We start from the raw sequence: 27,050 nt of genomic DNA on the forward strand, positions 1-27,050 counted from the left end.
AGTTGTGGTACCCGTACTCACCTTCCTCCAACCATCATCCCAAGAACCTACGGAGCAACGGGTAGAGCTGGAAGAACAGCCGGTCCAGGAGGCAGAAGACTCCACACAAGCAGAACAGGAGAATCAACCCTCTGCTTATAGTGAGCCTGCCGTACCCCTAGTGAGACAAAGAGCCGGTAGACAGCTGCCCAGTTTACCCTTGACAGCTCCTACACCCTGTAGTTCAGGGCCAGACAGTCAGCTCCGTAGGTCCACTCGGGCCACTAGAGGCCAGTTACCCGCACGCTGGAGAATTTAAAGTGTATAAATTGTTTTATTTATGTTTTTCTGTGTATTGTTGCTTGTGAATAATTTTGTGTTTCCAGTTGTTTTTAGGAAACCTTGGTGGATTTACCGGGAATCCTTGTATATAGTTGGAGCGTAACCCAGGATGGACTAGAGACTGTTAAGGACTCGGGGTAGGACAGACCCCTACCTGGTTACGTCTCCCTGTGTTGGTGAAATGGACACCTTTGCTTTTCTTCAAAGACTGCACCCGGTTGCGGACACGCCGCAACCATCTTATGTGTTTTTCTTATTGTGTTGTTATTGTTATACTTTGTTATGTTTTTCTAAATGTGTTTAGTCCCGGAGTACTAAATTTCACTAGGGGGGAATGTGGCACCCCAGGGGTCTGGTTTTCCACAGTAATGTAATGTTATGTCTGAGAGCAGGTGGGAGGTCCTTTGGTCAGGGATCCTGTGCATGCCACACCTCCTGCCCAGTGTTGGGAGGGGAAGAGCTTCCCCTGTAAAAACCCGGGGCTGAGGCAGGGAGAGGCAGACAAGGAGAGTGGAGACAAGAAGCAGCATAGGAAACAGCAGAGTTCCAAGGAGTCAGGGGCTGGCAGCTGCAGCGCTCGCCCTGACTAAGAAGATTCTTTACCGGACCCGGAGTCCGAGGCTGTGGGGACTAACTTCTACCCAGCAGCAGAATCCGTCAGGCAGGGGATTTCAGGTCCTCTGGCCCAGAAGCCCGAAGGCACGGTCACACGCGTGGGACCAGCACCGCCATCGTGGAGCGGAAGCCATTAGAAGGCCCCGAGTCACCGGCCATATGGGTGAGCACCACACGGTACACTCAGGGACGTGGGCTACTTACATCAGCTTCTAGCAAGGTAGCCAGAAGAGTACAGTCAGTTTGTGAGGCCTACAACTACGCCTGGCCAGGGGAGATCCCATCTGCTCAAAGACTGACCAGGCCCCGTTTGCTAGCAAGTACTCCGGGAGGGTCTATCGTTGTTACCAGTAAAGACCCTGAACTACACCGTACCGTCTCTGAGTGGTTCCTGCTACCCCCATCATCCACGTCGGCTGCCCTGAGGCCATACCCCTCCCGTTGGGGGTTATACTATCACGCTGCACAATCCTACCACCGGCCTCAGCGGTCTGCCCTGCAGCAGCAGCTCCCTGGCTGCACTCAACGGGTGGCGTAGTCATCAACTATTTACTACTAATAGACTGCCGTCTAGTTTGACTCCCTGGGCACGGACCGGGTCACCGCCACGAGACTACAACCCTCTACTGATCCGGCTCCGGGTAGGCTCCCGCATGCGCAACGCAGCGCGACACAGGCCCAGGGGCGCGTCACATCCACCCAAGAACTAGCTGCAAACTCCCAATTTACTTATGCTATGTAATTTACCATGCAAATAGACAGCGTGTCTGAAACTCTTAACACGTCAGGATGACAATCAAAATGTCAGATATTAAAAGAAAAAAACACCCCTGTAGTTTGTGTGCTAACTATGCATAATAATAATTCTAATTCTAATTCTATTGGCATTTGAACCCCAACAATGTAGTTTCAGAGGCTGATGCTTTACCATTAATCCATCAGGTCAAGTGATAGTGACCGGTAGCTTTTCTTTTCTTATGAGATCAACCATGAAAATACTCAGGGTGACTAAAAGTCATTGTGATTCTGATTCTGATGTTTGAAGAAAGTCACACATCAGACTCACATATCAAAATCACACATCATTTGAATTTGGCTTGGAGGAAGTATTTGTTAAAGTCCCAATGAGTTTCAGACAGGTTTGCACTGAAAATCCCATAACCAAATAGAACTTCTGGATTTCTTCAACTGAGTTTATAGCTCAGTGGTTAGTGCACTGGCTTCTAGACATAGACTTTTTGGTTCAAGTCCCATCAGTGAACAATGACTTTTCTTTTATTATTATTACAGTTGTAAAAGTCCCTTATCAATCATACGTATCAAAGTCAGTTCTCAGACAGGGTATTTAGCCTCAAACTGACATCATTCTGATGTTTGATTTTGATATCTGATCATGTCCTAAAATGGACACTGTACCTGTGAATTAATACATGTGTGATATACAGCAACATAGTGTTACACAGTGACAGCAAGCAAGGGTAGTAATAAACTAATTGTTGCAGATTTTGCAACTAAAGCCATATTCTAAATTCAAGGCAAGTTTTTGTTTGTAAATTAAAGTCTGATCCCTGTGTTTTGAGACGCTCCATTTTTTTTAAGAGAAATCTCCCTAAGAGCACTGGCAAAGGACCGTATAAATCGGATAGAGATCGGGCTGCAATGCAAGGATTGGCCGGCGGCTTTCCAAGCCCGATTGTGACAGCTACATATATTTTTATGTAGTCACGCTCAGGTCAGTAGCGCGGTGGCCAGTTTGAGCATTGCGATCCAATCTCAGTCTAATTTATATGGCCGTCTGACTGCGCCCTAATACTCAAAGTGCTTACCTATCAAAATGTGCACTTGTTTTAAATAATTCTTTGAGCCCACATTGCTTCAATACTAGTCTATTGTTGGATACATACACATGCCACATATGCCACAACGTCCAATTACATGTGCTTACTATTGAAAAGTGATTCTACCTACAGTTTCTGTCCCCATTCTATTTGGTAAAGGCACGTGAACTTTTTTCTACCTTTTATTTCATTATCTTTTTAATGATAAAACTACATAATCTTGAAACTTAAACACAAGTGTTCACCTGCTAAAGTGTGGGCGTTATTTTTAAAAAAAAAATTTGAGCCCTCGTCATTCCTCCAATTAGTCTAATATTAGACGTGAACATACGCCAACATTACTACAAACCCTTTCTGAAAACACATATTCTTTCCCACAATACATCATTCTTTATTTATTTTGACACTATAAAATTTGTAATGCTGCATAAAGAAATTGTTAAATCAATCTAAGCACTATCTACCTTATGTATCTGTGATTTCTATATATGTCATTATAACATGGAACTTGTACTGACTTTTGGAGACATTTGTATATTATTTTAGACCTGATATACCTGTTTGCTACAAACGGAGATCCTATTCCATATATTTTTAAATATTAATAAAGCCTACATTTTAATTATGGTATTTTTTGGACTATAAAACGTGCCAGACCATAAGACGCACCTAGGTTTTAGAAGAGGAAAATAGAAAAAAAAATTGAAACAAAAAATGTAGTCATGATGCACTGTTATGGGGGGGATTCTTCTGCTGACACTGTTATAGGGGTAATGTCTCCCAATTCTGAACTAATATCCCCCATCCTGGTATATATGAACCCCTATCCTGATATACAAGGCCCTCATCACCATCCTGGTATATATGGCACCTATCCCCATCCTGGTATACATGGCACATATCCCCACCCTGTTATACATGCCCCATCCCCCTCCTGGTATACATAGCCCTCCATCCTGTTATACATGGCCCTCCATCCTGGCATACATGACCCCCCATCCTGGTATACATGGCCCCCCATCCTCGTGTATATGGGACCCCCCATTCCCATCCTGGTATATATTGCACCCCCCACCCCATCCTGGTATTCATGGCACCCCTCAATCCCCATCCTTGTATTCATGGCACCGTCCATCCCCATCCTGGTATTCATGGTACCTCCCCATCCCCATCCTGGTATTCATGGCACCTCCCCATCCCCATCCTGGTATTCATGGTACCTCCTCATCCCCATCCTGGTATTCATGGCACCTCCCCATCACCATCCTGGTATTCATGGCACCCCCATCCCCATCCTGGCATTCATGGCACCCCCTCATCGCCATCCTGGTGTTCATGGCACCTCCCCATCCCCATCCTGGTATTCATGGCATCCCCTCAACCCCATCCTGGTATTCCGGCACCCCTCATCCCCATCCTGATATTCATGGCACCCACCCATCCCCATTCTGGTATTCATGGCACCCCCCCATCCCCATCCTGGTATTCATGGCACCTCCTATTCCCATCCTGGTATTCATGGCACCCCCTCATCCCCATCCTGGTATTCATGGAACCCCCCCATTCCCATCCTGGTATCATGGCCCCCTCACAGAGCACAAATGAAAATAATAAAGGATTCTACTCACCAACCCTCTGCTCTAGCACTGTGCCTGTTCTGCTGTCAGCAGCTGACATCAGCGTGTGGGCAGCGCATGATGTCACAGACATGCACCCTCACATGCTCAGGTCAGCTGCTAGAATATTCACTCCTCCCCACGCCCGGTACTATGGGGAGGAGTGAATATTCATGCTCTTTAATAGCGGACACACTGTTAACCACAACTGTCGCTTCTGCAGCTGCACCGATATCATGTCCCCGCTACTAAAGAGCATGAATGTTCACTGTTCTCCACGACCATGGAGTGGAGAACAGTGAACATTCATGTTCGTAAGTAGCGGGCACACTAGATCAACGAGCAGCTGCAGGAGCCGCGGCTGCGGCTGACACTGTGCCCGCTATTAAAGAGCATGAATATTCATTCCTCCCCACACCCATAGTCCCTCCCACTGCCGGCTTCAATGTATAGAGGTAGGAGGGACTATGGGTGTAGGGAGCAGTGAATATTCATTCTCTTTAGCAGCAGGCACAGTGTGAGCTGCAGCAGGCGGTTCCTGTCTCTGTGACCTGCTGCCAACGCCCCCTCACTATCCACGACCAGACAACCATCCACAACCATATATCTGGACTATAAGACGCGCCCCCCACATTACACATTATTAATGTCAATCTGTGTTAAAGACTTTGTGAGCTGAGTTGGCAGGGACACTGTCTTTGGTAGTAGCATACTGAGCCAGGGCAAACCTTGGGGTGGGAATCAGATGGGGGGAAAAATGCTTGCCATTTCACACATAGAGGCACCTGTCAACTGAATCATGATCATGAATGACGATGAAGATAATTATGATGATTGGTTCTCAGGTTTTGGCCAGCACACAAACAGAGGTGGCGAGGAGTTGAGATCATCAGAAGACTAGGTTGTTGGCATCGACTATACAAAGTGCATGCAATGTGCATCAAAAATATCCTCTGGGGTCAAATGAGCTTTTCCTGCAGTCAACTCTGGAGCAAGTAAAGCCACATGTGCTGTGGGTGAAGGAGGCTCTACAACACCTGAAAGGTCTAGTGGTGGCCAGTTGTACATGTGAACTTCTTGTGTGTGGGAGTTCTTTTGTACGAAGCTATCAGATTATTCTTTGGCACTCTGAAGACTCTGTAAAAGGGAAATAAGCCATAGAGTCCCATCTCTTATAGACTAGGAACTACAGATCTCCATTAGCACATGAAGCAAAATGAACTGTTAATTTGGCAAGTCAAGCAAGCCAACAATCAGAGCAAACCTCAAGTTGTCCTCCTTCTCCTTCTCACCAAGCTCGTCCTAATATCTGCCAAGCCATACCCTTATGTAGCACCTGTTCAGTGCCCTCATCATCACCACCATCATAATCATCCTCCTCTAGTGCGTGTCATACTCCTTCTTCTCAGTACGCATCTTCCTCCTTCTCTGTCAAAACGATAAATATCCTTTGCCAATTGTGTGTGTCGAGCAAACAGTCATATGCTCAGAGTTATCCAATAGTTTGCCAACTAAGCTCCACAACCCTTACTAGCTTGTGTATTATGCTGTCTTTCAAGAAATGATGGAGTGTGCTCAGCCTCACTGAAAGCCACTATTATTTCTCGCAGAAAGGGGTATCCGCTCTCTATATTCATGTGCAGGAGAATGTAGACCCCTCTCTTGACATCTCTATGAACTCCAAAGTGTACTGCACTATAGATATTTGGAGCAAAAACTGTGACAATGGAAAAAACATGAGTTTCATTGTTAAATGGGTAAATGTTTTCAGCGTCAGCGATGCACTACCACATCTGGGACAGGTGATGAGTCCTCTGCGACTGCAATCTGTTTCCACCTACGGGCAGTGGTTATCTGTTTCCTCCTACACCTCCTCTGGATCCTGCTCAATTGACATGACCTCAGCCCTAACAAGCACAGGGCTCATCATTGATTCCACACAGTGCTTCATTCTTTTCTCACTCATGCAAGGCAAAGCGCTGCGAAGCAGTTTACAGCTTAGAAGCCTGGGAGAGAACAGTCACACAGAGGAAAAGTTACTGTTGTGCATCAAAAGACACCTCGCACACTTGCTGTATCCTCATGAACTGCAAGATGGAATTAATATTCTGGGTGCCTTACAGTCAGGTAAAAATGCCCACACTCCAAGCATGGCTCGCGTATTGAATTTAGTAGTGCAAGATTACGTTCACAAATATACACGATGGAGAAATTTGGGGGCTAAAGCCAGAAAAGTGTCAATCTATTTCAATAGATCTTATGTGGCAAAGATTGCCCTCTTGGCTTTTCAAGAAACAAAACAGTTCCCCATTGCACCACCAGATTTGCAAAATCGCAACCTGCTGGAATTATACATGGTATATGTTGCAACGCTTGTACGAACAGTGTAAAGCAGTGACAGACTACGTAATGCAGCAGTTGAACTGGAGCGTGGGTTGCTTTGAGGTCCGACATTGGCAGACAATGAGGGATATGTGTCACCTACTGAAGCCCTTTGGAGAGATGATAAAATTTGTCATTATAGACATGAGTGGAATTAGCGATGTGATCCCACTAAAATTTACCCTGGAAAAAACATTCACCAGCATGCAAGAGGAAATGAAGGAAGAACACGAATTTGCACCTGTTCAGCACCACTTTGAGACTGTTGAGGATCCTCAATGTCTGTGTCACATGCTACAGGATTTGAAGGAGGAGGAGGAGGATTATCAGGAGGAGAAAGAGGAGGAGGTGGAGGAGAATATAGACTTGATGCAGGCAGGGGATGAGGCAGACAGAGGGAAAATGATGATAACTACGACACTGGCCATGTCAACCAACAATTGCAGTGGGGTTACAACAATAAAACAATGGTGCCCTCGTTGTGTTGGCGGGCATGGAAAACTGTACGCTGCAATGCTTGTGGGAGGTCAGACGTATAGTTAACATGAATCAAAGTGATGACTGTTGGATAGCCATGCTTTTAGATCCTCACTATAAAAACAAAATGGGGGCATTTTTCAGCTTCTGAAAGGAGTCCAAATTGGTTTGCTATCTATGCTAGCTATGATACCTGCTCTGTGAAGGTTTTCCAGAGAAAACGCCTGCCACACGAATGGCTGTCCAAAAAATTCCTCTGCAATCCATGTAGACGCAATGTTTCCCTGCCTGTGCCAGCGTTAGTGTACAACAAGTAGTTGAAACAGCAGTAGCAACCCAATATATTTGACATGATGGACCAGATTTTTTTTCTGCCACTGCGACAATCTGGCACACTTCAGCAAACACAGACACACTGTCTGAACAGCCAGGTTCAGTCATACCAAGACTGTATCCTTTCTGATGTAGATACCCTAATCCCTGATCCCATGGATTTCTGGGTCAACAAATTGGACCAGTGGCAAGTAATGGTTGAGTTTGCTATGAGAGAACTGTCTTGTCACATCTAAGTGGACCAGGTTATCTACCACAAGTATGGAAAACCTAATATTTGAAAAAAATGAACAAGTAATGGATCAGCACAGACTTTCTGTCTTTCTGCCTGTCCAATGACTGTTGTCTACACCGTTCTACTGCCCCCAGTGCCAATGGACCACACACACTGCCAAGCATCTATTACCTATCTATCAAGTCATATATATTCTAGCACTGCTGCTGGGGCTACCGGTGCTACACAGCTGTGCCAGCCACACACCTCCTTGCTGCCCATTGTATTTAATAGCACTAGCAAGTACTATTGGTGCTGGGAAACATGCTGTCATGTTTTTGCACCCTCAAGAAACAGCTACAAAAATAGGGCTAATTTTATAAAGGGCTTGGTGACAACTGGCCATATCTTCTTCACATTCAAACAAAGCAATAGTTTTGTTTCCAGAAAAAAATAGGATAATTTTTGGACAGACTGATAAAAAACCTTTATAATTGCCTAATCATTTGATGATTAGCAAACCAGTTGCAGACCACAAAAAATGGATTTTTTTCACTTTTAGTTGAGAAGCCATTATTTCTTCATATCCAAAAAAGTACAGTGTACTTGTTTTTTCTCCTTAACTAAAGGGCTAATTTTTGGATGTGCAAAAGCTCTTTACACTCCCTAAACAGGAATAATTGTTGCACCCAACAATGTGAAAATGCCACTCTTTCTATTTGCACCACCTGTCTATAGACAACAGAAATGCTTGCATCTGTCTAGTTTACATATTGATTACTGCTCATTTTATGGGCAGCACGGTGGCTCAGTGGTTAGCACTGCAGACCTGGGGTCCTGGGTTCAAGTCTCACAAAGGACAACATCTGCAAAGAGTTTGTATGTTCTCGCATGGGTTTCCTCCGGGTACTCTTGTTTTCTCCCACACTTCAAAAAACAAACTGTTAGGGAATCTAGATTGTGAGCCCCAATAGGGACAGTGCCAACAATGTCTGTAAAGCGCTATGGAATTAATGTAGCTACAGTGGGTACGGAAAGTATTCAGACCTGTAGCATCGGCGTCTCTGCCCCCTGTCAGGCAGAGATGCCGTCCCACTCACCTCCTCGCTCCCCGCGCTCCCCACTCTGCGTTCTCCAGCGCTCCTCTTCCTGCTGCCGGCGCGCGCAGCTCCCCGGGCACTGCGCTTAGGGCGCGTGTGTGCTCCCTCCCTCTTAAAGGGGCCGCGCGCGCCATCCTAAGGAGTCCCCGGCCAATAGCCGAGGGTCCTCCCATATATAAGGCACCTCCTTAAAAAATGGAGGTGCCCGAGCAAAAGTTGTTGCACAGAGTTTCTGACCTCTGCTTCAGCCCTCAGGTCCAGCTGCTAGCCTGACTACCAGTCCTGCCCGCCAGCCTGTTACCTGCCTGTTACCTGCCCACCAATACCACGGCATCCAGCCCTGGTCCCTCGCTCTCGGCACCTCCACATTTTGCTGGCAACCCCGCCTTAGCTCGAGGTTTCATAAGCCAGTGCACCCTGCACTTTGAACTCTTGGCACATCAGTTCATCTCCGACCGGGCCAAGGTGGCATTCATCATGTCCCATCTCTCTGGGGAAGCACTGGCATGGCTAAATCCCCTGTGGGAGAGAGGGGATCCCCTGGTGTCCGGAAAGTCTTAGATGAACTAGGACGAAAATCCTCTTCAGCCTCCTCTCCGCTACGTCTCCGCCAAGAGAGTCTCACCGTCGGCCAATATGCCATACGGTTCTGTACCCTCGCTTCTGAGCTTGCCTGGGACAACGAGGCTCTGGTGTCCATCTTCTGGGAGGGTCTTTCCGGTCGGATTAAGGACGAGTTAGCCGGTCGGGACATTCCTACCACCCTGGATGACCTGGTGTCACTAGCTACTCGGATTGACATCCATTTCCAAGAATGTACCAAAGAGACTACCCGGGAGAGAAAGTTTCCTCACCTTGCTCCTACTTTCCAAAGACCTGCCTCTCAACCAGTCACTCCCCGGGCGCACTCGCCCGAACCTATGCAGATCGACCAGACCAAGATGGTCAAATCTCGCCAAGAGTCACGCCGATCCGAGGGGAGCTGTTTCTATTGTGGCAGTAAGGAGCACTTCATCCATTCTTGCCCGGAGAAGCCGGGAAACTCCAGTGTCTAGGACAGCTCGGAGAGGTCGTCCTAGGCAAAAGTAAGCCCTCTCCGTCCCTGACTTTGTCTGTCGTTATCTCCTGGGGAGAGAACCGTCACTTTAAAATTGCTCACCTGGATTCAGGAGCTGCTGGAAACTTCATTTCCCAGTCCCTAGTAGAGAGATACCGGATTCCCACCAAACCTCTGGCTGAACCATTGTCAGTCGCCTCCGTGGATGGAAGACTCCTTCCGGTGACCATCCTGCTCGTCACTGAACCCATAACCCTGTAGGTGGGAATGCTGCACTCTGAGAAGATCTTCTTCCATGTGCTGTCCGGACTCTCTCACTCCCTATTGCTAGGTCTACCCTGGCTCCAAACACATGAATCCGTGCTCAACTGGCAATCCGGTGAAGTACTCCGGTGGGGGCAGGATTGTCATAGGACCTGCCTGGTTCCGGTTCGCCCGGATCGTCCTCCACCTACCCCGGCTAATTTACCCAGTCTACCGGCACCTTACTGGCCCTATGCAGATGTCTTCGGTAAAAAGGAAGCAGAGACACTGCCACCTCATAGGCCATATGATTGCCCGATTGACCTGGTACCCGGCGCCACTCCACCCAGTGGGCGTATTTACCCATTGTCGTTGGCCGAAACCCGGGCCATGTCGGAGTACATCGAGGAGAATCTGGCCAGGGTATTCATCCGGAAATCTACCTCCCTGGCTGGAGCCGGATTCATCTTCGTCAAGAAGAAAGATGGTTCATTACGCCCCTGTATTGACTATAGAGGACTCAACTAAATCACGATAAAGAACAAATACCCCCTTATGCTCACCTCCGAGTTGTTTGACCGTCTTAAGGGTGCTAGGATCTTTACCAAGCTAGATCTACGTGGGGCATATAACCTGGTCCGAATCTGTCAAGGAGACGAGTGGAAGACGGCATTCAATACCTGGGACGGTCACTATGAATACCATGTGATGCCCTTCGGTCTCTGCAATGCTCCTGCCGTCTTCCAAGAATTGGTCAACGACATCTTCCGTGATCTTCTTTACTCTTGCGTGGTGGTGTACCTGGACGATATCTTGGTCTTCTCTCCAGATCTTGCCACACACCGGAGGGATGTTCGTCAGGTCCTGCTTAGGCTCAGGCAGAATCACCTCTATGAAAATTCGAGAATGCCTCTTCGAGTAGACCTCTCTTCCATTCCTGGGCTATGTTTTCTCCCAGACAGGCCTACGAATGGATCCCGAGAAGCTCTCTGCTGTCCTAAAGTGGCCCCATTCAGGGGGATTGAAGGCGATTCAGCGATTCCTGGGCTTCGCCAACTACTACCGTCTCTTCATCCCGCACTTCTCTTCCCGGACTGCTCCCACATCTGCGCTCACCCGTAAGGGAGCAAATCCCAAGGAATGGTCGCCCGAAGCTGAGGAGGCCTTCCTTTCCTTAAAGCAAGCCTTCTCCTCTGCCCCAGTGCTGCACCGTCCGGACTGCAACAAACAGTTCTACCTGGAGGTTGATGCTTCCTCCTCCGGAGCCGGAACGGTGCTCACCCAAAAGTCTTCATCCGGGAGAATGGTAACCTGCGGCTTCTTCTCCAAACTCTTCTCCTTGTCTGAGCGCAACTACTCCATAGGAGACCGAGAACTCTTAGCCGTTAAATTGGCGCTGGAGGAGTGGCGTTACCTGCTTGAAAGGGCTCTATACCAGGTGATCATCTATACGGATCACAAAAACCTGGCATATCTCCAGAATGCCCAAAGACTCAATCCGCGTCAGGCCCGGTGGTCTTTATTCTTCGCCCGCTTTGACTTCGTCCTACATTTCCGCCCGGCGGACAAGAATGTCAAAGCCGACGTCTTGTCCCTATCCTTCCTGTCCTCCGATCAAGAGGAGGAGCCTATGCACATCATCGACCCCTCCAAAGTGATGAATGTGGCCCCCTTGGATCTGACTCGTCTTCCACCTGGTAAGACGCTTGTAGCGGTACCAGATCGTGAGAAGGTTCTTCACTGGGGTCATTCATCTGAACTAGCTGGCCATGCTGGCCAAAAGAAGACCTTTCTACTCATTACCCGGCATTACTGGTGGCCTACCCTGCGCAAGGATGCGGTAGACTTCATCTCGGCCTGTTCGTCCTGTGCCCGCAACAAAGTTCCCAGACATCTTCCAGCTGGTCGCCTCCTGCCTCTTCCTGTACCTGCTGCCCCGTGGCAGCACATTGCCATGGACTTTATTACTGATCTCCCTGTTTCTGCCGGTTGTACAGTCATTTGGGTGGTCGCCGACCGCTTCTCTAAGATGGCCCACTTCATCCCTCTGCCTGGTCTCCCGTCAGCATCGGAGCTGGCTAAGGATTTTCCCGTCTCCATGGCCTACCCCTCCACATTGTGTCGGATCGAGGGGTTCAGTTCACCTCTCATTTCTGGAGAGCTACCTGTAAGCTACTGGATGTCACCCTGGATTTCTCCTCCACCTACCATCCACAGTCCAATGGCCAAGTGGAGATTATCAACCAAATCCTTACCAGCTACCTCCGGCACTTTGTTAACGCTCACCATACCGATTGGGTGGAGCTCCTACCAAGGGCCGAATTCTCCTACAACAACCATGAGAGCGCATCTACTTCTAAATCCCCGTTCTTCGTGGTCTACGATCAACAGCCCCGGATTCCGTTTCCCATCTCTGCCTCAGTGGACAACCCTGTCGCGGAGGCTCTTGTCAGCGAATTCTCCACCATTTGGGAAAATACTAGGTCCGCACTTCTTCAGTGAAGATAAAGTCTGGATCTCTTCCAAACATATCCGACTCAAAATACCCTCCTATAAGTTGGGTCCTCGGTTCATCGGTCCATTTGAAGTTCTCAAACAAAACAACCCAGTGGCCTACAAGTTAAAACTCCCGGCCACCTTACGGATTCCCAACTCCTTCCATGTATCTCTCCTCAAACCAGTTGTGTTTAACTCTTTTTCCAACAATCCAGGTACTCCCCCTGCTCCGGTTTCCGCTGGGGACGTTTTTGAGGTAGAGAACATTCTGGCCACTAAAAGGGTAAGAGGAAAAACCTTTTTTCTGGTGGATTGGAAGGGGTTTGGCCCAGAGGAGAGAACTTGGGAACCCAGGGAGAACATTCATGCCCCGCTTCTCCCTGAAAAATTCCTTTCTGGCCTAAAAAAGAGGGGGCGTAAAGGGGGGGGGGGGTATTGTAACTGTTTGCTCAAAAAAACACGAAGCACTCTCACACTATGAGAAATAAGATTCTCTGGTCTGATGAGACAAAGATAGAACTTTTTGGTGATAATTCTAAGCAGTATGTGTGAGGAAAACCAGGCTCTGTTCATCACCTGCCCAATACAATCCTAACAGTGAAACATGGTGGTGGCAGCATCATGCTATGGGGGTGTTTTTCAGCCGCAGGGACAGGATGACTGGTTGCAATTGAAGGAAACATGAATGTAGCCAAGTACAGAGATATCCTGGATGAAAACCTCTTCTTGTGTGCTCTGGACCTCAGACTTGGCCGTAGGTTTACCTTCCAACAAGACAATGACCCTAAGCACACAGCTAAAATAACAAAGGAGTGGCTTCAGAACAACTCTGTGACCATTGTTGACTGGCCCAGCCAGAGCCCTGACCTACACCCAATTGAGCATCTCTGGAGAGACCTCAAAATGGCTGTCCACCAACGTTCACCATCCAACCTGACAGAACTGGAGAGGATTTACAAGGAAGAATGGCAGAGGGTCCCCAAATCCAGGTGTGAAAAACTTGTTGCTTCATTCCCAAGAAGACTCATGGCTGTACTAGCTCAAAAGGGTGCTTCTACTCAATACTGAGCAAAGGGTCTGAATACTTATTACCATGTGATATTTCAGTTTTTCTTTTTTAATAAATTAGCAAAAATTTCTACATTTCTGTTTTTTTCAGTCAAGATGGGGTGCAGAGTGTACTTTAATGAAAAAAAAATGAACTTTTTAGAATTTACCAAATGGCTGCAATGAAACAAAGAGTGAAAAATTTAAAGGGGTCTGAATACTTTCCGTAGCCACTGTATATAAGTGAGTAAAATAAATAAATTTTTAGTATCCACTAGTCCACAAAAGAAGCCAATGACATTTGTTATGGCTCCTTTTTCTTGCTAATTAGTCTCTTGTTTATCAAATTGTTTAACTTCATTAAGTTGAGATAAAAATAGAGTTGAAATATGCTTTCAGGCTAATTAAATCTGTGCTCCCAACTCTGTGTAAATCAGCATCCAAACTAAGGAGAAATGAAATCAATTGAACAGTGAATGATCCTTCTTGAAATATCACCAGATGAATTGAAAAAGGAAACACAGCTTTAAACAAAAAGTATTTTGCATTCGTTTTAATTTCCAATAGGGATTACAGAAGACTGAAGACATACCTGCATACATTCTAGTACCAATATTCTAGGAAGCAATTTATCATACTATCAGCATTAAGTTTTGGAAGACACCAAGACTAAACATACTGTAACATCCATGTCTGTATTTGCTCGCTCTGCTTCTGTTTCTGTCACCAGGCAGTGTCATTACTGCACTGTGGGAGGCAGAAACAGAACATGGTGATAATGCAGCAGTTATACTTAATATACAGGAATTTATGGCGGAATAACTCCTTCTTGTGAGCCTTGGGCGGGGATTCACAACCCTAGTTCCCTGCCACCAGTTGCTAGTTATAAATTCTACTTAACCTGGTTCAGTCCTGTTTTTCTCCTCTTGCTTAGTTTAATTCTCTTTTCAGACCTCAGCTTGTGTTTTCACTATTCTACTGCTTGACAATTTTATTCCTGACATCTTGGTACTGGGTGAAGGCTAGGAATCCCATGAGATCTAGTAGTCTGATTGGCTAGTGCAAAGCCTGTCCATGGAAACCTTTTTAAGTACTCCAAGGTTTGAAGTTATAATGATCCCTGACATCCACGCAGACGTAATGAAACACCTGAATAAGGAGAATAAATTATACTTATGACTTTAATAATAGATTTTGTGAAAACAGGCAAATTTGGCATGTGTCTTAGGACCATATCAGTAACTTACCTGTTTGAGTCAACCTTTGGGGACTTTTCGTGCATTGGATCCACCCACGTAACAAGCACAGATTGGGAAGACAACACTCTAGCACTTACTTCCTTAGGCTCCATAAGAAAATCATCTTCTGCAATAACATATTACATATTAAGGTTCTACTATATAGCTTGCAACACACTTCAACAACTTGTATTTCAGCTTCAAATAAATTGGGTTTTTTTGCATTATAAGAAATTTTATTCAGTGTAAAATATGAGAATAAATTAAATGACCATCAAGTTGCGAGAAAAGCCACATTTCCCACCATAGGTTAAAAGTAACAAATGAAGAGTAGGTAACCTGGTCCTGTAGGCAATCCAACAATGCTGTGTTCATATCTCCAGTAATGATCTCCCATTTCTAACAAATCTGTTTTTTGCTTGCTGGATCCATTAGAAATGGAAGACAATAGATGGCTAACTAATGGATCCGTTGTTCATAGACTACAATGTTAAAAAAAACAGATCCAGTGTAGGGGGTCAGCCCTTACTGGACATTGAATGACACTGTGGCTTTAATAGACCGTGCTCACCTCTGATTATTGCTCTTGGACTAGTTGATTTCCCCCCTGTTTTGGTGTGTGCTGTGGAAGGGAGAAGAACCAGGAAGTGAGAGACCTCGTGTGTGTCTGAGGTAACTCACAGGACGTTTGCTGGTGTCCTGATAAGGAGAGACAATAAGAGGAACTGATGTTCTCTGGGGAAAGATAAAGTTCGGACTATTGCAAGATTTTTTGTAAGGGCTGTACCCAAAATTAAAGGGCTGAATCGCTTCTCTAGAACAGCTTCCCAGAAGGTTGATAACCAGAGGTGACAGATAACAGAGTGTCAGCCACCTGTCACCATTGAAAGTTAAACCAGACTTGCCTGACCTGCAGAGGGAAAAAGATCCAAAATACAGGAGAAAGAACTCAAGTCAACTTATCCGGCTCAGCTATATCAGAACCAAGCAGCAGCTGCCTTTCCATTCCGGATCTGCATAATTGTGAGTAAAACACAGGTGTTGAACTGTGTTAGGGTTTAATGCGGTTTTCTTTAGTTAAGATGCTGTAGCAGCGTGGCTCGATTAGTGGTAAGCCAGATAGAGCATTAGCCGAGAGTAGTTTGTGAAACTTGATTTGTACTGGTTTTTTGGAACTTTCATTGCCATAGCTAGAGCATAGCTTTGTGATACGTTTCAGCTATTTCTGCTTATATTCATGTTATTAAACACATCCACTCACACAGCATATTTGAATCTACATACGGGATTAACCACAAATGCCTGGAATCCACATGGATAGTTCAAAAGTTCAATACATATATATTAGATCATATGACAAAGATGCGTGTATGTACGAACACTCTCTAGTAACGTCAAAATATCACCACAAAACTGCAGTAAAATATTACACTTCATCTTTATTAAAAAATTTATTAAAAACAACACACAATTAAAAACAACACACAGTTAAAAAATGGGAGAAACCACCAAATGGCACCATGGCACATATAACCATAAATACCCCATATTATCCCAGCAGTAACGCACAATATAATAAAGCCCATTGCTACACATATGGGAGTATAACCTTGTCAAAATTACCATAAGTAAGCCATATTGTCCTCACAGTGGCTCACAACCTTGTTAGGCCCCTTTAAAATGGGCCACAATACTATACATGTGAGAGCACAGAAACAGCCCTGATAGAGGCGACAACATATACAGATCACCAGTGCACACTATACCTGCTGTGGGCAAGCGGGTGTCAAATGCCCCACGTACATTTCAACTTCTGCAGCCTTCTTCCAAGGTACTGGAGCAAGGCTTCCATCCTCCATCTTTCTGGAGTATATGGACATGGACCTTTCATATGGGTCTAAATGGGGAGTTCACTCTCTCTAGTTTCCGGATCTATGTGAATGTATCTGTGTGGATAATCACCTTTGGTCCTCCATCTTTCTGTAGTACACGGACATGGACCTTTATATAGGTCTAAATGGGGAGTTCACTCTCTCTAGTTTCTGGATTTGTGTGAATGTGGATGAATGACAGGTGTGCATGAATGGATTGTTTTTAATTAATTTTGTCAATAAAGATGAAGTGTATTATATTCATGTTATTAATATAATTGTAAATACTGTTATTCTTATCTTCTGGCATATAATCCCTTTTTACACAATAAAGCTGGTGTTTTGTTTCTGCCTCCTCATCTGCTGTGCCGTACTTGAATCCTGCCTTGCGGTGGTCTTTGGACACCGCTACACCAGCAGAGATCTTTTTTGAAAAACTGACTAAAAAGTTGTATTTGCACAACTTTTTTTGCCAACAGATTGCTGCTGGATCCGTTCTAATAGATCATTACTGGACATGTGAACATAGCCTTAAAAGTCTCTAGTGCAAAGGCTTTGTACCACTCAGATTCCTGTCAAAGTTATCAGTACAAAAACATGATGGTAAAAAAAACAAATAAACTTGAAGCAGCATTTTACTGAAGTCTTGCAAAATAAGATTAGTCTCATCATTGTTCAACCTTGTTAAACAATGTAAATACAATTGTACTACAACATCATAAAAGGGACAACTATGAGGTTGGTCAACAATGCATTATTGTTGTTCCACAGTATATACATTTACAGTGCGGGAAATAAGTATTTGATCCCTTGCTGTTTTTGTAAGTTTGCCCACTGACAAAGACATGAACAATTTATAATTTTAAGGGTAGGTTAATTTTAACATTGAGAGATAGAATATACAAAAAAAAATCAAGAAAATCACATTGTATAAATTAGATGAATTTTTTTTTGCATTTTGCAGTGAGAAATAAGTATTTGATCCCCTACAAATCATTATGAGTTCTAGCTTCTACAGACCAGTTAGATGTTTCTAATCAACTCGTTACCTGCATTAAAGACAGCTGTCTTATATAGTCACCAGTATAAAAGACTCCTGTCCACAGACTCAATCAGTCAGACTCTAACCTCTACAACATGGGCAAGACCTAAGAGCTTTCTAAGGATGTCAGGGACAGGATTATAGACCTGCACAAAGCTGGAATGGGCTACAAAACCATAAGTAAGACGCTGGGTGAGAAGGAGACAACTGTTGGTGCAATAGTAAGAAAATAGAAGAAATACAAAATGACTGTCAATCGACATCGATCAGGGGCACCATGCAAAATCTCACCTCGTGGGCTATCCTTGATCATGAGGAAGGTGAGAGATCACCCTAAAACTACACGGGGGGAACTTGTTAATGATCTCAAGGCAGCTGGGACCACAGTCACCAAGAAAATCATTGGCAAACTTCAGATTGGGCCTGCACATTATACCTTAAAGGTTTAAAATCCCGCAGTGCCCGCAAGGTCCCCCTGCTCAAGAAGGCACATGTGCAGGCCTGTCTGAAGTTTGCCAATGAACACTTTGATGATTCTGTGAGTTATTGGCAGAAGGTACTGTGGTCAGATGAGACAAAAATTGAGCTCTTTGGCATTAACTCAACTCGTCGTGTTTGGAGGAAAAAGAAGGATGAGTACAACCCTAAGAACATCGTCCCAACCGTGAAGCATGGTGGGGCAAACATTATACTTTGGGGGTGCTTTTCTGCAAAGGGAACATGACGACTGCACCGTACTGAAGGAATGATGGATGGGGTCATATATCTCGAGATTTTGGCCAACAACCTCCTTTCTTCAGTAAGAGCATTGAAGATGGGTCGTGGCTGGGTCTTCCAGCAAAACAATGACCCAAAACATATAGCCAAGGCAACAAAAGAGTGGCTTAAAATGAAGCACAATAAGGTCATGGAGTGGCTTAACCAGTCTCCAGACCTTAATCCCATAGAAAACTTATGGAGGGAGTTGAAGCTCTGAGCTGCCAAGCGACAGCCTCAAAATTGTAATGATTTAGAGATGATCTGCAAAGAGGAGTGGACCAAAATTCCTCCTGACATGTGCGCAACCGTCATCATCAACTACAAAAAATGTCTGACTGCTGTGCTTGCCAACAAGGGTTTTGCCCTTGTTGGTAAGCACAGCACAGTATTAAGTGTTGTTCAAATACTTATTTCTCACTGCAAAATGCAAAAAAATCTATCTAATTTATACAATGTGATTTTCTTGATTTTTTTTGGATATTCTATCTCTCAATCTTAAAATTAACCTCCCTTAAAATTATAGTCTGTTCATGTCTTTGTCAGTGGGCAAACTCACAAAAACAGCAAGGGATCAAACACTTATTTCCCCCACTGTACATACATTTATTGTAGTATTGTGTAAATTTCACAATACTAAGATCGACTATTGCAGTCCACCAAGTGATGAAGTTGACTGCTGCAATTGCCACTACGCAGTTTCACTACCACTTGCTTCCTAAAGGCAATTAGCCCTGTATTGTACAGCCACATTACACAGTGTAGTTTTTTGTCAATGCTGAACAAACAGGTTCTGTTCAACTAGGAAGTCTGTCACTAGGTTTTTGCTATGTTATCTGAGAGCAGCATTATGTAGAGACAGAGATCCTGATCCCAGCGATGTACACTTATTGGGCGGCTTGCTGTAGTTTTGATAAAATCACAATTTTATCACCAGGAGAATTTCACTGTAGCCATGTAGTCTTTCATATTCATTACCTCTGTATAACCCCACCACCAGAGCAGGGACGAGGGGAACGCAGGGTAGGCATCCGACTAGGGCGCTAGTTCGGAGGAAAAAGGGGGGAGAAATTTGGAGGAAAAAGAAAACAAACTGGAAATGCTGAATACCTTCGGCAGCCCGACACACTCCTGTGGCTGCAGGTATTTAGCACATTGATGGCCAGGGAATAGGCACACAAGTGTACGGTGTCAGTCAGTCACTGACGACGCACACCCCTCGCTCTCTCTGGGCCCCAGCCATTGCTCCCTCACTGCACTCGATTTTATATGCGCCTATAAGATGTGAATACAATTGATGTAAGTGCTGCCTGGGACAGGAGCAGAGGAGCTGTAATCATCTCCCTGCTCCACCTGGAACTTCATCAGAATGCAGGCTACTTCCGGCCTGCGCCCTGCTGGAGACGGTGCACGCAGTCGATGTTGGATGGTGTGATGCATTAACTTCATCACGCCATCCAGTGCATACTGCTGTACTTCATAAAGCAGTAGATGAGGCTGCTCTGAATAGGGAGCCAGTATTAGGTGAAAATACATTTTTTTTTATCTTATATTATTTTCCGAGTGAATGGAAATTACAAGATGGGTTGGCTGTGGGGGACATTATACGGGTTCGGCTGTGGGGAACATCATACTGGGGGCTGGCTGTGGGGACCATTATACATGGTGGCTGACTATGGGGGACATTATACTGGGGGCTGGCTATAAGGGACATTATACCTGGGCTGTAGTGGACATCATATTGTATATGTACTGTATATTGGGTACCTGTTGTGGATATCATACTATATGGATGGCTGTGGTGACCATCATACTGTGCAGGGGGACAGTGTGAGGATGGGGTACAGTCTGGAGAGGTCAGCATGGTGCGCAGTATGAGTGCATAGTGTGAAGAGGGGTCATAGAATTGATATGGAGAGGGGGCAGTGTGTAATAGGGGCAGAGTATGGAGACAGGTTACCATTCTGGGGGGACATGGTGGAGATATAGAGAGTGTATGGTGAAACAGTGGAGAGGAGACAGCCAGGGTATAGGTCGTAGTTCATAAGGGCAGACAGTGTGGTAGTTATAGCTAATAATGGCGGACAGTGGGGTGGTTATAGATCATTAAGGTAGACAATATGACAGGTGTAGCTCATAAGGGCAGACAGGATGAAGGCCATATACCATTTAAGACTTATTTAGGTCATAGTATGCAAAGATATTTTTATGCAGAGGGCATTATTAATAACACTCTTATTTTTAAGGGCGTAGTGTTGGGATGTGCTGCAGAAGAGTAGAGAAGAGGGAAGTCTGCAAAGATGGATGTGAAAAGTCATCATGGAGTCTGGACAAGATGGAGACAAAAAGAAAAAACAACTACAATCAGCGAAAATGTCACCGCTACCAGGATGTAAATGTTTATTTGACGAAGCGGCAGCAAAATGTGAGTTGGAGCAGGTGGAGGGGGCTGTGGTAGGCGTCTCGTCAGTACATGATACATCTTTTATATCTCATATGACCTCTACAATGGGTTTTTTCTTCGGGTAATGATATTTGGGTTAACAATAAAAGCTTATTTAATTTACTTTTTATACAGTATATGTATGCATATCTGTATGTTATTATTGCATTTTGCAGTTATCAATCATGGTTCATGTATGGCTATGCATATGTATGTCTATTTATTGCACTTTGCACCTCCCTTGATTTTTCTTTTGGACTGATTACTTTCTGATATAGCAATTAATTGTTACAGCATGGTGAAATGGTTATTCATCTAATATATATCACATGTATTCATGCATGCGGTAATCCTATATGATCCATTTTCTTGCATTATGCAGTTACTAATTTTTACCTCATATATTGTTATGCATATTTATACTTATTCATTGCACTTTTTTGATTATATTAATCTGATGACTAGTAATTATCTCTGATTAAGCCATTAATTTTTTAGCCTTTTTTGTAGTCCATGGCCTTAATTTACTTTATTACTACATATATTTTTTACATATGATATTCATTGGTATATTTATAATTTATTTTGTACTATGTACTTTTTCAGCTTCATGCATTGATTCTTTTTTCAATTACATTAGATTTTTGGTGATCTTTTTACTGTGTGACTTTGAATACTTCATCATCAGTATTACACTATTTTATTATTTGAATGGCACATAGCACTTTTCTATAATTAAGTAATCAGTATTCATATCATCTTTATGATCTGCAACATTTGAAAGGAGATTGTACGTTCTCCCCATGTTTGTGTGGGTTTCCTCCGGGTTCTCCGGTTTCCTCCCACACTCCAAGGACAAACTGATAGGGAAGTTAGATTGTGAGCCCCAATGGGGACAGTGCCAATATTGTCTGTGAAGCGCTATGGAATTAATGGGGATATACAGTATAAGTGAGTAAAATAAATGAAAAATACATAGATAAATAAAGTTATATCATGTTATAATTTTTGGCCTTTGAATTGTTATTTCTGAGCTATTTCAGTGCACATAAATCCCTCCTCATTTATCTTTTCCCATCCTCTTTTTCCCTTTTTGACCCCTTTTATCATGTACATTGAATGTTCTGTGTCTTTTATCTGATTAAATAAAAATACATCATTTTCAGCATTATTTCTTGCCTAATTTGATATAATTTTTTTTAGCTTTATATTATTTGTGATCCTGCCTGCGTCTCACCAGTACTGTGGTTCCTGTATGATCTGCAGTGTGGTAATGACTGATAACAGCAACTCCCAGCATCTTCTTACAATTGTTAAGGACATACTGGGAGTTGTAGGTTCATGTGATACAAATGTATTGGTGACTTGATATTACAATTAATGGCTGTACTAAGCTTGGTGCTATCGTCATGTTCTTATGATGGTTCTGGTTATCCATTCATATTCTGATGATAATACTGGTGTATTTATTTAGTGACGGTGGTTCTCATGATGTATTCATGTACTGATTATGGTTCTGGTGATGCATTGATGTATTGATGATTGTTCTGGTGACGCACTAATGTACTGATGGTGTTCTGGTGATGTGTTCATGTAATGATGGTGGTTCTAGTGACCTATTTATTTGCTGATGATGGTTCTGGTGCCATCTTCATGTACTATTGATGGCTCTGGTGTTCTATTTATGTATTGATGATGATTTTGGTATTGTATTCATGTACTAATGATGGTTCTGGTGATGAATACAACAGAACCATCATCACTACATGAATATATCACCAGAGCCATAAATAGTGCATGAATACCGTACCAGAACAACCATCACTACATGAATATCACCAGAACCACCAACTGTACAGGGATACGACACCAGAACCACCACCAGTATATGATTATTTCACCAGAACCGCCATCAGTTTTGCTCCAAATTGTATTTGTCCCATGACAAATTCAAAAAGCATCATACATACCCCTTTATCTATAGTGGGGTCTGTTTAGTGTTTAGTTTTCATTAGGCTATCCACCAAATGTTGGACACCTTAATTGAAACCAAATGGCCCCCTATTATAGTTAAGCTATATTGTCATTGTGTCTGACATTTAAAATATAGGACTTCAGGGATGAGTTTCTCTATTTGTCTCTTATATTGTGTAAATGGTAAGCAAACAATGAATGATTCTATATCTAACTTTGAAATTGCACTTGCTGTTGAGCCTCAACCCTAAAATACACCAGTCTTTTACTTTTGCTGGTATATTTTGGTGAAAAAGGTAACAATTTTAGTGGAAAGGGTTGTCAGAGCTTGTTACCTGACCCATCGAAGGTGGAGGGGGTTCATTTTACTTTTGTCTATGACTATTTGCTTGGGGGCTGGGGGTTTATCGGGACTGAAGGGCACCATTGGCTTCATCTGCCTAGGGCACCAAAATATCTTATCCCGCTATGCCTACAACTTATTTGCAGCTTTCTGCCTATACATAGTGTACACAGAATTCTTCCAATCAGGGGTGAGGGTGGAGTTATACAGAGCTCAGCATTCAGAGAACTGTTAGATCTGCAGCTGATAAAACAGCAATTTTATTAAAATTATAGCATTCAGATCAGTAAATGACACATTGCTGAAATTAGGGCCTCAGCCCCTACATCATGCTGCTCTCAGATTACAGAGTGAACACACAGTGACAGATTCCCTTTACTAGGATATTGTGCATTTATTTATCCATATTCTATTCTAAGAATTAAAATTAATAATGAATGAAACCAAAATTATATATTTAGAATTTAGAGTTCTAAGGTTTTCCTTTAGTTTTTCAAAGCAAAGGCTGTAAACAGGAATTTATCTACAGGAATGTCTAAGAAGGTATTGCCGGTAGGGAAAACTTCAACCCCATGCAGTGATTCGGATCAAGAAAACCATTCAATAGAATTTAATTACTAGAACTTCCACTTAATGATTCCCAGTAACAGAATTTAAGATACTAAAACACGACCAGAGCAGTTAAGCAACTAATCATGCCAAGTAGATGAAATGAATCACAACATCTTAAAACAACGTAAAACCACAAAGAAAAAGGAGAACAGTTCAATAAAATTCACAGTTTGATGCAGTGTAACAAAATATTTTGTGCCAAAAGTAGGAGACCCTGACTTTCTTACTTTATGCCGCGCCACATTTGAGTCAACCATTGTGCAATCTGAGGCTGTTTGATTTTATTTTGCAAATTCACGTGATGCACTAACATTTGGACAGCCAACTTCTTACTAGAGGGGTTGTTTAGATTTGTGCACACGATTACATCTGGATTTTCCAGATGGAAAATCTGCTACATACTACAGTAGCAGGAGTGTGGATTCGAGTTTAAGAAATATTATCCACGCACTATAGAAAAAATATGCAGCGTAAATTGACCATTGCTGCAGATTTAAAATATGTAAAAAGTCAATTTGTGTTGTGAATGTCACCTCAGATTGACCTATTTGCATTTTAGATAAGTCATATGTGCACACTTTTAAAGAGTGTTTCAGGGAACATAATAATAATATTCTTTTTATTTTATATAGCGCCAACATATTTAGCAGCGCTTTACAATTCAGACGATTTACAAAAATTATCATCACTGTCTCCATTGGGACTCACAAGCTACATTACCTTTCAGTATGTCTTTGGAGTGTGGGAGGAAACCAGAGAACCCAGAGGAAACCCACACAAACACGGGGAGAACATACAAACTCCTTGCAGATGTTGTCCTTGGTGGGATTTGAGCTCAGGACCCCAGCGCTGCAAGGCTGCAGTGCTAACCACTGAGCCACCGTGCTGCCCATGGAACATATTTTTTTAAATGCCTCACACTGTTTTCCTATAATAAAAAAATGTTACTTCCTGTTCCTGTCCTTTAAACACAGAATATGGCCGGTAATGTCTACTCAGCCAATCAATGACTCAGACTCCACCATGACCAGTGATTGTCTGAGCAGGCATATACACTTTTTTTGGTATTGCGAATGGGACTAGGAAACACATAAAGGGGCAGGTACAGTGGTGGCCAAAAGTATTGGCACCCGTGCAATTCTGTCAGATAATACTCAGTTTCTTCCTGAAAATGATTGCAATCACAAATTCTTTGGTATTATTATCTTCATTTAATTTGCTTGCAAGGAAAAAACACAAAAGAGAATGAAGCAAAAATCAAATCATTGATCATTTCACACAAAACTCCAAAAATGGGCCAGACAAAAGTACTGGCACCCTCAGCCTAATACTTGGTTGCACAACCTTTAGCCAAAATAACTGCGAACAACCGCTTCCGGTAACCATCAATGAGTTTCTTACAATACTCTGCTGGAATTGTAGACCATTCTTCTTTGGCAAACTGCTCCAGGTCCCTGATATTTGAAGGGTGCCTTCTCCAAACTGCCATTTTGAGATCTCTCCACAGGTGTTCTATGGGATTCAGGTCTGGACTCATTGCTGGCCACCTTAGAAGTCTCCAGTGCTTTCTCGCAAACCATTTTATAGTGCTTTTGAAAGTGTGTTTTGGGTCATTGTCCTGCTGGAAGACCCATGACCTCTGAGGGAGACCCAGCTTTCTCACACTGGGCCCTACATTATGCTGCAAAATTTGTTGATAGTCTTCAGACTTCATAATGCCATGCACACGGTCAAGCAGTCCAGTGCCAGAGGCAGCAAAGCAACCCCAAAACATAAGGGAACCTCCGCCATGTTTGACTGTAGGGACCGTGTTCTTTTCTTTGAATGCCTCTTTTTTTTCCTGTACACTCTATGTTGATGCTTTTTGCCAAAAAGCTCTACTTTTGTCTCATCTGACCAGAGAACATTCTTCTAAAACGTTTTAGGCTTTCTCAGGTAAGTTTTGGCAAACTCCAGCCTGGCTTTTTTATGTCTCGGGCTAAGAAGTGGGGTCTTCCTGGGTATCCTACCATACAGTCCCTTTTCATTCAGACGCCGACGGATAGTACGGGTTGACACTGTTGTACCCTCGGACTGCAGGGCAGCTTGAACTTGTTTGGATGTTAGTCGAGGTTCTTTATCCACCATCCGCACAATCTTGCGTTGAAATCTCTCGTCAATTTTTCTTTTCCGTCCACATCTAGGGAGGTTAGCCACAGTGCCATGAGCTTTAAACTTCTTGATGACGCTGCGCACGGAAGACACAGGAACATTCAGATCTTTGGAGATGGACTTGTAGCCTTGAGATTGCTCATGCTTCCTCACAATTTGGTTTCTCAAGTCCTCAGACAGTTCTTTGGTCTTCTTTCTTTTCTCCATGCTCAATGTGGTACACACAAGGACACAGGACAGAGGTTGAGTCAACTTTAATTCATGTTAACTGGCTGCAAGTGTGATTTAGTTATTGCCAACACCTGTTAGGTGCCACAGGTAAGTTACAGGTGCTGTTAATTACACAAATTAGAGAAGCATCACATGATTTTTCAAACAGTGCCAATACTTTTGTCCACCCCCTTTTTTAGGTTTGGTGTGGAATTATATCCAATTTGGCTTTAGGACAATTCTTTTGTGTTTTTTCATTGAAGACAAATTAAATGAAGATAATAATACCAAAGAATTTGTGATTGCAATCATTTTCAGGAAGAAACTGAGTATTATCTGACAGAATTGTAGAGGTGCCAATACTTTTGGCCACCACTGTATGTGCAGGTGAAAAGGGAGATTGTGATGATTTCTTTTATTATTTTCAAGCTATTTAAGGCATTTAAAAATACATTTCTTTTAAAACCCTATGTTTTACAATAGTCATATTGTAGTGACAAAAAAAAGTTTACTTTCCTGTGCTTGTATGTTGTTTTACATTCGGCTTAGTTGAGATCTATTGCACTTTAGCACAATGCATCTTAAAAGGAACCTGTCCATCCATTCATGCTGCCCAAAACGAAGGAAGCATAAATTAGAGCCTGACTGCACGATTACAGTCAGGTATGTTT

The 27,050-nt window shown here is 43.6% G+C and overlaps 1 protein-coding gene across 1 annotated transcript in view; it reads right to left on the minus strand.

The window, feature by feature from the left end:
* FNDC1 (fibronectin type III domain containing 1) overlaps positions 1-27,050 on the minus strand; it is a 333,787-nt gene that overhangs the window by 222,071 nt on the left and 84,666 nt on the right. Inside the window, exon 4 of the mRNA XM_073672788.1 lies at positions 14,987-15,104. Within this exon, the coding sequence (XP_073528889.1) occupies positions 14,987-15,104 (118 nt within the window). The remainder of the gene's footprint in view (positions 1-14,986; positions 15,105-27,050) is intronic.

Source organism: Phyllobates terribilis, unplaced genomic scaffold (assembly GCF_046119375.1).
Source record: "Phyllobates terribilis strain yellow unplaced genomic scaffold, ASM4611937v1 Scaffold_3__8_contigs__length_932513732, whole genome shotgun sequence".
Classification (NCBI taxonomy): domain Eukaryota; kingdom Metazoa; phylum Chordata; class Amphibia; order Anura; family Dendrobatidae; genus Phyllobates; species Phyllobates terribilis.